General features: G+C 40.6%; 2 protein-coding genes across 2 annotated transcripts in view; one reads left to right on the forward strand and one right to left on the reverse strand.

Moving 5' to 3' along the window:
- Positions 1-1,468, reverse strand: part of LOC102197755 (nuclear receptor-binding protein-like) — a 9,059-nt gene extending 7,591 nt beyond the window's left edge. The window contains exons 1-3 of the mRNA XM_005733406.1: positions 1,288-1,468; positions 337-706; positions 39-161 (exon numbers count right to left, since the gene is read on the reverse strand). Of these exons, the coding sequence (XP_005733463.1) occupies positions 39-161; positions 337-654 (441 nt within the window). The 5' untranslated portion in view covers positions 655-706; positions 1,288-1,468. The remainder of the gene's footprint in view (positions 1-38; positions 162-336; positions 707-1,287) is intronic.
- Positions 1,469-2,404: 936 nt separating this feature from the next.
- On the forward strand, positions 2,405-13,335 carry kctd3 (potassium channel tetramerization domain containing 3). Its single transcript, XM_005733309.1, has 19 exons — positions 2,405-2,816; positions 3,187-3,240; positions 4,102-4,147; positions 4,540-4,613; positions 4,721-4,779; positions 5,429-5,509; positions 5,687-5,845; positions 6,465-6,555; positions 7,011-7,201; positions 7,403-7,518; positions 7,700-7,787; positions 8,358-8,474; positions 8,573-8,743; positions 8,852-9,007; positions 9,299-9,395; positions 9,555-9,748; positions 9,856-9,994; positions 10,106-10,228; positions 10,662-13,335. Exons 1-19 carry the CDS (start codon positions 2,746-2,748, stop codon positions 11,203-11,205), a joined length of 2,571 nt encoding a protein of 856 aa, XP_005733366.1. The 5' UTR covers positions 2,405-2,745; the 3' UTR covers positions 11,206-13,335.
- The last annotated feature ends 793 nt before the right edge of the window (positions 13,336-14,128 follow it).

Below are 14,128 nucleotides of genomic sequence, written 5' to 3' on the forward strand. Positions count from 1 at the left end.
AACAATGTGCCTGATCACTTTGTAACAATGTGCCTCACCTCCAGCATTTTGAAATTTTTCCTCTCTGAGATCTTAACTTCATTCCAAACTACTTCCACTCCTTCTTCTGTGTCCATAGCCAAGTATGCAGCATCAATCCCTGGGACGTTACGCTGATTCACCTACATTTAAAGGGAAGAGAGGCTCATGAGGTCAGATGTTTTACTACCAAAATGAAGCAGATATCAAAAACACCTTCCTCAAGTTTTGTGTTTTCGTCATCTTTTTTTATTCTCTCCAGCATTTTGTTTTCATCTATGCCTCATTTTATAGTTTACCTCAATGATCCACCCTTACCTCTTCTTTACGTTTCTGCCAGCGGCCACAAGGGCTCTCTTCCAGAATATATGATTCATCTTCACTTTCGTCCTCATCCTCTGTCGCTGAGATAGTACTAGGCTGGACAGAGGACACAGATGGAGACACAGAGGGTCCACTTTGTACCTGGTGGGTAGTACTGGACATGTTTCCTGATGTGAGCTCTGGCTTTCCCTCAGTACAGGGAGTTCCCCTCTCCTCTGACTCAGACATCATAACACACAGGTTCTGAGTTGAAACAAGTGACACAATGTCTCTTTCTTGTTTCTCCTTTCTCTGTTTGAACGAGTCACACATCCATCTTCTTCTCAGGCAGGCTTTTCAACAACGTAGCGATCAGAAGGGAGGACTGTAAACAATAACACATATGTATAGAACGTGAGAGGGCTTCTATGGGTTTTTTTTTTATATAACAAGGACAACGTGTTCTAAGAGGTAGAAGAGTTGAGAATCATTCCCATTTATGTCCATATCGTGTGTTAATAACATCTGTATTGATTAAAAATGGCTGTTCAACATCCAAAGGTGTTTTCACGAAGAATGGATGAGTCGTTAGTGCTAATAAATTAGCTACAATTCTTTCCAAGTAGTAAGAAGTTAAGATGCATTCAGGATGCATTAGCAAAATTTGTAATTCACATTTCCTCTCCGACTCTAGTTTCTTTACCTATAATTATGTGTTTAAGTTACTGAGAGAGGAAGCCCTGCGCTTTACTGATAGCTTAGACGCAAAATGACATTACTGTTACAGGAGACTAAATAACTCGTGTAAGTGAACTTATTTGGTTAGGTTCCTGCTAGTGTTCAATGTTAGCTTAAAGTTCAACCACCCACTCCTTGGCTAACTTTCCCCAGGCTAACAAGCTAATGAAAGGTAAATAAACAGATTGCCAACATAAAAAGTTGAACAGCAACATACTAACGTCTTACCGTGGATCACGAGAGCACCGCAAAGTTAACAAACAGCCCAGGGTTACATACTGATGGAAAAGCTGCAAAGAGACGGCAATATAAAAAATGTTAGTTCGCCATAAAAAATGTTGCAGGGTTTCAAGTCCCTTTCGCACAGCATAAGTGGGAGGGGCGGGGCAACACTTGAGGAGCGCTTGCTTGCGCACAGAAAACGCAGAGCGGTGAGTACGTCGAATAACGCTGTTTAAAAATGTTACACAAAAAGGCTACATTATTTTTGTCCAAAGCACTAGGCCGGAGTTCGAAATTTAGCTGTGTCTGGGTCCATAATTCCCCTCGATGTTGTGTGGGAGTGGTTAATATTTTTATCCAAACTTAACAACGCATGATCTAACAGACACACACAAAGAAAGAAACAAAATGTTGTGTCTGATAAAACAAATTAAATAATAAAAAAAGAAGAACAATATATAGATTTTTAATATTTTAGAAAAAATAAATAAAATAAATAAATATATAAATATACATGGAAAAAATATATATATAATAGATGAATGGATGGTTACATATAGATGGATATATATACTTTGATTTTGTTTTTACTCCATCACACGATCGTTGAGGCTAAACACCATTAAAACTGTGTGATTATTTGAATTTGAGCTATTTCATATTCATATTTCCGCAACTGAAAAAAAAAATCGAGTAATCGGAAAATTCCGAGTTAGGTATCTCAAATTTTCAACCTACCAAGTATATAGTTTTGTATTTATTTTTATGCTGCACTTCTTTTTTTTTTTACCGTGCAAAATAAAATGCATTTTGCTCTGGCGACTTGTGTTGAACAACAATCCAGATAGATCCCTTAATATGAGATACAAGTTCAAAAGTTCTCACTGGGCATTGTAATTTCATAAATATGTGCTTGTATGGCATACGACTATTTTAGTAATTAATTAAACGTACGTATCTCGTGCCGGTTAGCAATACTAAATTAATTATAAATTAAAAATAATTTTCCCCTTAAAACATTGTTTTAGCGATTGGCACCACGTGGTTTCATCGAAAGCGGAAGTTGCTAGAGGGGAACTCTCTTGCCTTTTTTTTTTTTTTTTTAGCTGGCTCGTACAGCTGTTTCACGTTGCTAAAATCCTGCGCAACCTAGTATCCACGATTTACATCTATGCAGTGATGCAAACAAGCGCGCAGGGAAATAAAGGAATTATTGTGTGGCTGCCTTTTTGATTAAAAAACACTCCCAGCCCGTCTTCGCTCACTATGCGGAGGCTTCATGATAGCAACGCGATTCACATAGGTCGTGTATAACTGATATTTTATGGAAGGTGGAAGCAGGAGAGGCTGTGAGGCTGAGGAGTCGGGGCATCAGCTGAGCTGGGGACTGGAGCGTTAGCAAGCTAGCCTTCGTGACAGAAACGTTCATAACGGAGCAGCGACTGTTCGCTGGTTCACTTCATCATGGCCACAAATGGTAACAGTTTAACGCCTGCGATGGGAGAGATCATTCAGTTAAACGTCGGTGGGACGAGGTAAGCTTCGTCAGTGGGACACCTCAAAAGATGATGGCAATTATTTGTGAAATTTGAGCTCCTGTGGGTAATGATGTGTGTTTACATGGACAAACAGCCACGGATGTAGCTCGAGTAGACACACCACACAAGCTTGTTTACTTGATCGTTACTCCTACTTTCTTACACACGAGGGATAATGTACACACTGAAAATACACAATATATTAGTTTCATAATAAAGGCAGTTTTTTCTTCTTCTTTTAGCCACACCAGTCATTGTTGTGACCACTAATTATACCTCTTGGTCGACAGATTGCCCAGTCACGATTTTAATGATGCAACTTTCTATTTTTTCACAATACTGTGTTTTGTTATAATTCATACTGCAGGTTCAGCACCTCCAGACAGACTCTGATGTGGATCCCAGACTCTTTCTTTTCAAGGTTTGTAAATGCTGCCAGACTCTTGTAAAGCACATGGGATATATTTGGTTAATACACGGAGCTGATTGCGTTACTGCTCTTCCCTTACTGCTGCTACCAAATAAGAAGCTCCACTTTAGTTGTAAATTGTGTGACTTCTCTGTATTGTCTACAGCTGCTGTGTAGAAAATGATCTAAATGCATATAGCAGTCAGACTCAGTGAGCATATTACTATGCGCTCATTCATATTACATAATTAATGTTAAGTATGGATGTTACATTATGTCATTTCTGCCCTACTTCATCCCGCTACAATCCCAGTGATGGTAAATATCAGGGGATTAGAATTACTATTCACTATTACCGGAAAAAGGTTCATAATAAAGTAGTCCTCAGTGCAAAAGTGTTCAATGTAAATGTTATAATAAAGGTATTGGAATGTGTGGCTTTTTTAAAATCAGATTTTAGCCTTAGAGGGAATCCTACCCTCTAAGGCTAAACAGCTGATTGGGGCTAGGCAGATACCAGAGTCCTAACAAACTCAAAACACTGGACTGGCTCACAGTTTGACAACAGCTGACCAAGTAGTGTAAATGCCTGCCAAGGCACCTGTCTGTCTGCCCGTCTGTCAGTCTATCTGCTCTGCTGCCAGCTGTCTGAAGTTGTTTTTTGTTTTTTTTTCATGCAGACTCTTTCAGCTTAATAGTCATAGTTAATAACAGCACACACTGACATGGTAATAATTTGTATTTCAGTGTCAACAGGCTAGCCAAGTGTTTGTTATTGTAAAATAATTGCTTGTAGTGGTGACACTGGTGGTTAGTGGAAATAGAGATGAGCTTTAGCTAACTGGAGTACTCTTGTGTGTGTCTCTTTTCCAGTTTACTGAGTGGAAGGATCTCCACTCTTCGGGATGAAACTGGAGCTGTGAGTAGCCGTTGCTTCCAAACTGGGGCAGCATCTGCAGGCACCATCCAACATCAGGGGGAAAAAAGGACATGACATTTTGTCTGTTACACATTACTGTTCTGAAGTACGATACATGATGCTGAGATGAGCAGATGAGCTGACATCCACTTCTCTGCTGTTGGATGACGCGCTGTTTTTGCAAGGCCACTTCTGACTTCATAACTTTAGTTGCAGAATTTGTTGTGGATTCTGAAAAGTGTTAGAAAATAAACAGAAATGTTCACTGTAACTCTCCAGAGCCGTGACATTTTCATTAACTCTCCAATCAAGTGACTTAATAGTTAGTCAGCTTTTGTTTGCGACAAACTACTGGATCTTCAGTCCTCACCAACTGATTTTCTGCCTTTCAGATATTTATTGACAGAGACCCGACAGCTTTTGCACCAATATTGAATTTCCTCCGAACCAAAGAACTGGACCTGCGGTGAGCAGTCTTAATGATGTTCAGAAAATATCTATTTTTTGGTGTAATTCTGTCGCTTTGTTCCTCGTAACTTACAGAACAAATATGCTGTTTGTTTCTCTCTGCAGGGGTGTCAACATCAGCGTCCTGAGACATGAAGCAGAGTTTTATGGGATTACTCCTCTGGGTATGTTGTGGAACAAAGTTTTAACAGGAAACAGAGTCAGCCAAGTATGAGTACAAACATTGTGGAAAGCTTATAATAAACCTGTTTTGCAGCCAATACATTTTGCAGTGTTCACTCCATGTCTCCAATATCAGCAGGTATTGCATAATAGTTGAGTAGGTTGGGGTTTATTTTGGAACGAGTATAGTACAAAGAGCTGCTGTCGTTAATGTGAAATGTTGCTCTTTAGTGAATGTTTTTTTTTTGAGGCTCAATTTAACCAACCTCGCAGCTGTAATAGTGTTAGTTCCACGTACTCTAATGTTGTTTTACATCCTGTTTCAGTGTTTGTAACTTCCCTGCATTGTCTCTGTACTCAAATGGGAAGCTTACCTCAGTGAAAGCTGATCACCTTCGTATATACAGAACAAAGTACTTGGATCTAATTTGAATCAAAGTGGACATGAACTTTGGCAAAACAAACTAAAGAACGAGATCCTGAGGAAAATTTCCATCAGTAAAGAAAAAGAAAATCAGCATCAGTAACTATATTAAGTAACCCATATTAATGTTATTATGATAATGACCTAATACTAATTTGCATATTGTTGCTTTTTGCTTTGTTTTTTTGTCTGCCCCTCTGTCTTTGTGTGCGTGCATACATGTGCAGTGCGTCGCCTGCTGTTGTGTGAGGAACTGGACCGCTCATCATGTGGTAGTGTTCTCTTCCATGGTTACCTGCCACCCCCAGGTAAAGACGTGAAACTGAGCGACACTGAAACTGAACTGAAAGATCATCCTTCTGAGGTTTTATTTAAAAATATCTTAAAAATGGAAAATGGAAATAACCTGCTTTTAAGTTCTAGAACAGCACAAAAGTGAAAGTCAGCAGGAATTTTTATTTATAAATTTCTGTTAATCTTGACAGCCATCCCTGCCCGAAAATCAAGCCCCGCATCAGCAGCCATTGGCTCTGCTTCAGATGAACGGCCAGGCCCTAGTGGAGCAGAGGGCTTCACCCGCGTTGGCCCCCTTTCTCACCCATCCTTCTCTGCCTCGCCTGGAACAGATGACGGCCACAAACTGGGCAAGTAGCCTGCGACATCTCTCTGAATACAGAAGATGAATAATAGTCATAATCTGAAGATTTTGCATGTGCTTACATCTATTATAGCAAATTGTGAAAACTCAGTTGTGGAATATACTGTAGGTGTAATCTCAGAATAAAAAACAAGCAGGAACTGTAGTAAGTGACTTGTCAGTAGAAACAGGAATCTGCCTTCTGCCTTCCCCAACAACTGTGCATCTACTGCATGTGAAGGAGCAAAGACAGTTATGATACAGTCGTATGTGTGGCACATCAGTATCTATATGCCAGTAAGAGAGTTCAGTTCATGTACAGTGTGTTTGTGTGTGTGTGTGCATCACTGCTGGAGCTAATATGACCTGACATCCTTTTAGCGTGTTAGTAGCAGTCACTGAAGTAGCCTAGTTTCAAATTGGTCTCCTCCTTGCTAATGATGGTATCATGTGATGTACATATTAGAGGTAATAAACAGAGAGTAGAGTGTCTGGCTGCTTTTAGAGATCTGAATCACATTTTAGGTAATTTAGAAACCAATAAATGAGTAATTAGCCAGAAAAAAAGTCTTGCTAAGCATGCTGTGAAAGACATGAGGTTAATGGTGTTTTGTTTGTGTGTGCAGGTCCCATGGTTGACCCTAGGAAGGTGCTGATTATAGCAGGACACCACAACTGGATTGTAGCAGCCTATGCGCACTTTGTAATCTGCTACAGGTAATATTACAACATTTCTCATACAGCTCTAGCTCAAAAGTGGGACACATTAAATAATTTATAATGCACACATGCATTCATTGTCTTTTATGTCTCGTGTTTCTGAGTGCCAGCATTCAAGCTGTCATCTTTGGTTTTATTCGAGTTAAATTGATTCAAATATTAATTATAGCTGAAGCAAACAGTCCACACTGAGAGCAAAATATTATTTCTTTTTGCGAATATCCATTTTTTACAACATGGACAACCTGGTAAAAATGTTATTAGGTGTAATAAGAGTGGGTATGTACGCTCACATTTATGAAAGCTCATATATCAGACTTCTTTAATCTTAACCAAATCCAACTGTTCCAGTGCAGAGGTGCATGTTTGTCACTCTCGATTTAAAAACTTAACGAGAAAGGCATAAAAATAATCAGAGGGTAAAAAGTATTTCTGTGTTCTTTTCTCTGCAGGATAAAGGAATCCTCTGGATGGCAGCAGGTGTTTTCCTCTCCCTACCTTGACTGGACCATTGAACGTATTGCACTGAATGCAAAGGTGGTGGGCGGCCCACACGGAGATAAAGACAAGATGGTGGCTGCCGCCTCTGAAAGCAGTATCATCCTCTGGAGTATCCAAGATGGAGGCAGCGGTAATGAGATAGGTAGGCTAACAAAAAACAAATAAACAGAACCCCCCCCCCATTTTAAAGCTTCAGGCTAGATTTTTTTAATAGGTCTACGTACATACCATTTTGTATCACCCGTAACTTCCTTCAATCTCTGACTCCACCTTTAGTCTACATTCACGTTTTCCAGCTTTCTACAACTTTGTTAAAGTTCATTCTCTCCACGCGCTGCCCCAGGGGTTTTCAGCCTCGGCGTACCTGTTGACGATCTCTTCTTTATCGGGAACCAGCTGGTGGCTACCAGTCATACAGGAAAGGTTGGAGTGTGGAACGCTGTCACACAACACTGGCAGGTAGGAGAGCGTATGTGAGTAAAACACAGAGCGGGCTGAGTGCTTGTGATTTTCCTTGTTTGTGTTTATTAAAAATGATATACTGAATAATTGAATTGTGCATTTGTTTAACTTAGATTTGCTTCCCAGTGAGAGGCACCAGTACTGAACTGATTTTTAGTTCCCTTTTTTTTCTTGTTAGGTTCAAGATGTGGTTCCCATCACCAGTTGTGACACTGCAGGATCCTTCCTGCTACTGGGCTGTAACAATGGCTCTATCTACTACATAGGTACACACACACAGGTTTATGTTTTCTCTGTCTGTCACACAGTTTATGGATTTTTTTATTCCAGTGGACGCCCCTGCTGCAAAACAATGATACATTTAATTTTTTTTGTGATAATTAACGGAGGGTAACCAAAACCAGGTTTAACATAATGACTATTTACATAACTTGAAATTAAGTGCACGAGTAAAGTGATCACTCTTACGTCTTGTCAAATGCCACAGACAGAGGTGTTCCTCTCTGTGTGAGCCAAGCAGTACTGCCCTTGCTTTTTCTCTTCAAACCAGGAGCAACTTGGTAACTTTGATCCATGATGATCACTGTTGTGCCTATCAAACATTTCAGGCACTGAAGCAGATTAAAAATGAATACATGTAAGATAAAAAAACAACAAAATAGTAAAATATTCTGGAACAGTTCTAATAAACACAGATGTCTTTTTGCTTCATGTATTCATCATTCTCTATGATTCATTCTCTTCATTCCAGGGTCTGAGTCAGTGAATGATTCAGTGAAGGGCTTATAAAACCCCAAAGAAGACACGCTAACATGTAACCTTCTTCTTCTTTTCAGACATGCAAAAATTTCCTCTGAGGATGAAAGACAACGATCTTTTGGTGACCGAGCTTTATCACGACCCATCCAATGACGCCATCACTGCACTGTCTGTCTACCTCACACCTAAAACCAGTGAGTGGGCAAGTTTTTCTTCCCACAGAAAAACTACCGTTACTTAGTTGTACATATTTATATTGTGCTTTTTGTTTTTCCACTGCTCCTACTCTCAGGTGTGAGTGGGAACTGGATCGAGATAGCCTATGGGACTAGTAGTGGAGCAGTGAGAGTGATCGTGCAACACCCAGAGACAGTAGGATCAGGCCCCCAGCTCTTTCAGACCTTCACTGTGCACAGGAGCCCAGTGACAAAGATCATGCTGTCTGAGAAACATTTGGTATCAGGTGAGGAAGGTGTTGCAGGCAGTATCCCTGTCTATGTGTGGGCTATAGAGGATTTTATAGGATAACAGCTGCCTGCATCTTATGTGGTTGTGTATTTGTGTCTGTCAGTGTGTGCAGATAACAACCACGTTCGGACGTGGACAGTAACCCGTTTCAGAGGGATGATCTCCACACAGCCAGGCTCCACCCCTCTAGCTTCCTTCAAGATTCTGTCTCTGGAGGAAGCAGAGAGTCACGGGAGCTACGGCTCTGGGAATGATATAGGTGAGAGAGTTAAAAAGTGTGTTTGCACTGTAATACACATGAATTTCTTTAATCCACCACTGATAAGATAAACAACAAATCCCACCCTGTGCAAAATAGGGTTAGAGTTACCGGTCATCATCATCATCATCGTTATTAACCTTAACTGAAAATGTATCTATACGTTGGTGAAGCTCTGTGGAGTGACACTGAAATAAACGAAACTTTAATTGTGATTAACCACCTTACGTAGTGGCTTTTGCAGTATTTGTGCAGTATCTTAACATCACTGAGTTGGCTTTTTATTCTCAGGTCCTTTTGGAGAGAGAGATGATCAGCAAGTTTTTATCCAGAAGGTGATCCCCATCACCAACAAACTGTTTGTGAGGCTCTCGTCAACTGGGAAAAGGTACAGTGCCCTGCCTCTCTGCTCCCCTGACCTTTATCTGACTTTGTTTCCTATTATCTGACATACATGATTTTTTTTTTCTTTCATTAAATGTCCCTTTAGGATCTTGGCACTTCTTTTTAAAATTTACTACCGGTAAATGACATATTTGTGTCTCAGGATCTGCGAAGTGCAGTCAGTGGATGGGACCACCATCACTTCCTTCATGGTACGGGAGTGTGAGGGCTCCAGTCGAATGGGGTCCCGACCTCGCCGTTATCTGTTCACAGGTCACGGCAATGGCAGCATCCAAATGTGGGACCTGACCACTGCGATGGACACCGCCAATAAAGGAGAAGAGAGGAAGAAAGAGGGTGAGGAAGGAGAGAGATTAGTGAAAAGCCAGAAATGTGAAGGCGAATGTTGTGTTTGTTTTAATGAAACAGTAAGTTTTTAATGAGGCTCCTCTCGTTTCTGATAGATATAGGTGGGCCTACAGAGGAGGAGCTGCTACAGCTGTTGGACCAGTGCGACCTGAGCACCTCCCGCTGTGCGACACCTAACATTAGCCCCGCCCCCTCTCTGCTACACCACACACGCCTCCGAGAGTCCTGTTCGAGGTTAGAAAGGCAGCACTCATTTATTGAGGTTACAAGCCTATATATGCCGTCTGAATTATCAGAAGATGTGTTTGAATGAACATAAAAGACTTCTTCTTTTTCTGTCATCAGTCTGCAGTTACAGGCACCGGAGCCCATTCCCGAGACCCAGGCTACATATGGAGCTGTGCGACCCTACAGAGAGAGCCCCCTGCTGGCCCGTGCTCGTCGAACTGAGTCCTTCCACAGCTACCGGTGAAATATCATTTATCAAACACTTATACTAGAAGGGTTCAAATAAGAGTATACTAAGGTGATAACTTTAGGATTTCAAAACTTAAACCCCCCCCAAAAAAACAAAACCCAATATTGAGACTAGTAAGCAAGATTGAGTGTTTTTCTTGTGCGATTTAACCACTTTCTAAATCAGTTGTTCTTCACCCACAATGCTGTGTTTCGCCAAAGAAGAGCTCTGGCTGATGACAGAGCAGGGAGAGATGGAAACTTTGTGGTGCCTTACAATAACAGAAGCACTTGGCTTTATAGTCGCTTTGCTTGGCATTTCAATAACATAGTAATTTGATTATGCTCTACTAATGTAAGTTCAGGAAATGCTGAGTTGTCCCTGTTTGCATTATGTTCCATTATCTATCTAGCGGTGACTGTCTATATTATCATGCTTTCATAGAGACTTCCAGAACTTCAGCCTGACTCGAGGTGTCCTGGACAGCACAGGGCAGACCCCTGATGCCCGCCGCTCTCTTTGTGACTTTGGGCCTGAAGACAGTGAGAGGAGAGCCTCAGTCTTGGAGCTGTGGGCTTCCCGTACCACAAGTGCAAGCTGTAACACAACAGCTGGAGCGTCTGGAGTATCTGCCACAAAAGCTGAATCCAGTCAGGAATCTGGACGGCAGCCTCCAGACAGCCCAATTCCAGGAGGTGACGTCAGGCGAAAGGTACATGCTCAGTCAGAAGAAGGAGAGGCTCCTGCATCGGGAGGAGACGCGGTGAAGGTTGATGGAGGTGTGAGGAAAAGGGGAGTACTGGAAGGAAGCTTTCTTGGGAGAAAGAGGGCTCCTCCAGTTCCACACCTTGCCTCTGTCCCCTCTGGATCAGAAGGCGGTGGGAGCGACTCTTCTTCAAATGCCTCTCCTTCCCCCACCAAACTGTCCACCTCACCACGACACAGGAAGCTGGTACCTGAGCCATCTAGCCAGGACAGCAGCCTGTGAGGGCGCCTTTTCTCTTGCTCTCGGTGGAAGTTATCTCGTAGAGGTACACCCTCTAGGTGATCATGATAACAGAATTTAAGAGCAAAAGAGGAACACGAAGCAAAAAAGTAGCGACGGCCCTTTCCGCCTCCACAACAGCCTTGTTAAAGTATGGTTCAGGATGTTTGTTTCTCTTCAAATCCCACACAACAGGAGTGCTGCCATGTTATACTGAGCGCAACATAAATATACAACATCCCAACGCTAACATCACTGTCATGGCAGGAATGCTTTTCTTTCTTTTTCTTAGATTACTCACCCTCGTAAAAATCTGCCAGGTGCCAGTGATGCTCCTCCTGTCTCTGTTTGTGTTTATTTTAGGCTGTCTTAACAGATTGCTGATAATCTTTTTAGCACTTTAAGTTTTAGGCATGAATCAGATCGTTTGCTGGCTCAGTCCTGGAAAGAAAAATGCGTTTTTTCTTCCTTTTATGATGTTGCTCACGCAACATCTTAAGGAACACACAGCCACTACAAGAACAGGACAAAAGTCTGTTTGACGAGGTACGGTTAAAGGAGTGGTCGGTCACTTCTAAATGTGAAAACATGAACTAATTAACATTAATAACATACCACAGCACTAACAGTAACCATTTACCAAGATATTTCAAAGTGTTTCTAATAACCTATATCAGGTGTGCATTACTTTGTTCAGAACCTGATCTAAACTGATCTTCATATCTGTAACTAACAGTTACTTCTATTATCATATAAGTCATTTTAGATGTTTTAGTCTAAAACAGTGTCATAACATGTTACCTATCACAAACTATTTCACTTATAATGGTATAAAAAGGGAACAAATCAGTAAAACTAGACCCCATTTGGTGATTGATCACCTGATTGGCTGACTCATCCGTTCAGCACTAGAGCAGTGGAATTGATCAGACCCCGAACCAGAGGCCACGATTATATCAAGCATCTCTGACACTATGTGCAATTTGTCGTGCAATCGATTTTTACTTACCTTAAATGTGTTACCTTCACTAGAATTCTAGGCAGATTCTTGGATCCTAGAATACTTTGGGACACAGTAGTTATTGTTGTTAAAGCAACAACACTAAAAAGCCAATAGAGAGCGAGCAGTTCAAGCAGGCGATACAACTTTACAGAGTTGTATGACAGCTCAGTACTATGCAACAGTGGATTTATCATGCACACCAGAAATGAATAACTCTGGTTCCCGGGCGATTCAAACTGAAATCTACGTGGATAACAGCCTGCAAAAACGTCGAACCCCCGTGTGGATGAGTGCCTGCTTTTCACTTCAGCTGGCACAGTTTTACCCGTTAGTTCCAGTCAAGTTACGCTGTTAATCTCCTTTTATGCTAATTGCAGTTCAACAGGCTCTTTGATCCTCAAACAAGACAAAAATTGAAACAGTTGTGTGAAGCGTTGGACTGCAATGTTAAAAAATGTGAGGTATTTTATTAGACGATCTATATGTGGAATTCAAAGAAGATAATTCAGCGCTCGAAGCTAAAAAAAATTATATTTACACAAAATAGTAAAAGCAAATGTCTTTTTAGTATTTTGTGGTATAGATAGTCAAGTTCTTGTCTCAACAGAGAGAAAGAACACATTTTATTGTCAGCTTGTTGTTATAGTTCACAAGTAAGAGGAACCGTTTGTGTTCCTGCTTTATCATTATTATTATTTTCACAGTGGTGCCTGTGCGAGATCACTCTAATTATTTATTTTTTTATTTTCACACTACACTCATGCTAAATCAAGGACCTACACTACATCACTTTACTCCCTTTGAAACAGGTATAAAATGTGTGTTGTGTTGAATGACTGTTGCAGTGCCTTATGTAACTTGTTTGGCGGTTATCAGTCCGTTAATGTGTTTTAATTGAAAGAAATTGTGACCAAATGCTTGTGAAGACGGAGCTCATTGTGGAGGCACGTTACAGACCTGCCCACATCGCTGTTGGCTAGAATTGTGTTATGATTTTACAGCGGGATAAAATAGATGTAAAGAGTGGCATTAAATATTAAGTAATTAGGGATTTATCGATGAGTGTACTGTGAAATTCTGGATCGACAGTGATGCTGATGTTTATTATGTTGTAGTTGCTTTTTTTTTTTTTTTTTAAATTCCCCAATTTGTTCCAGGGAAACAAAGAAATCTTGAATATGAAAAAAGTAAGTGAACTGTTTTAAAGTCTTTCAGCTCTTCATCACACTGTCTTTAGCCAGCACTGGCAACATATAAACATTACAACACTGAGAACAGTAAATGTCCGATACGGATGTTGTGGTTGATACATGGGCACTTAACATTACATTAGCAGACTACATTGCACATAACCCTCACATGCATTAAGATCGGAAAGTCGAAACTTCCTCCCAAGATGGGGGATTTTATATATTTTTTTAAAATGTAACTTGTACTTTTAGTTTTAAGCATACCATATAGGGTTGGAAACAAAAAAATATCTGTGAGTGACAACCTTAATTAGCATAACCATGTCCTGAAATATTAATCACACTTTTCCAAAAGCAGCAGCAATGTAACATGTTTCATTGGTAATCATTTCTGAATGACGACAGAACTGACCGTGTGCTAACGGCTTGTACAAAGATGTAACATTTTGATACATTAAGTGTGTGCAATGTGGACGTGTAATCAGAACAAAATCCTGATGCGGATGCATTGATTTGTCTAATGGTGTGTTGATGTATACGCTGTTCATACAAACATAAGGCCTATATTAATATAATCATGCTATCGGACCTAACCTGCTAATGTTTATTTTCTATAGGAACATGGAGTTAAATGAGTATTTCTGCACATAGTTATTTATCTTCTGCAGTGTCTCTTATCTGTTGCTCCTTAACCTCCCCTGGCTATGTTTACATTATATGGCAGCCAGATGCT

This window comes from Pundamilia nyererei, unplaced genomic scaffold (assembly GCF_000239375.1).
Source record: "Pundamilia nyererei isolate P.nyererei 1_Seehausen unplaced genomic scaffold, PunNye1.0 scaffold00051, whole genome shotgun sequence".
In the NCBI taxonomy this organism is placed as follows: Eukaryota; Metazoa; Chordata; class Actinopteri; order Cichliformes; family Cichlidae; genus Pundamilia; species Pundamilia nyererei.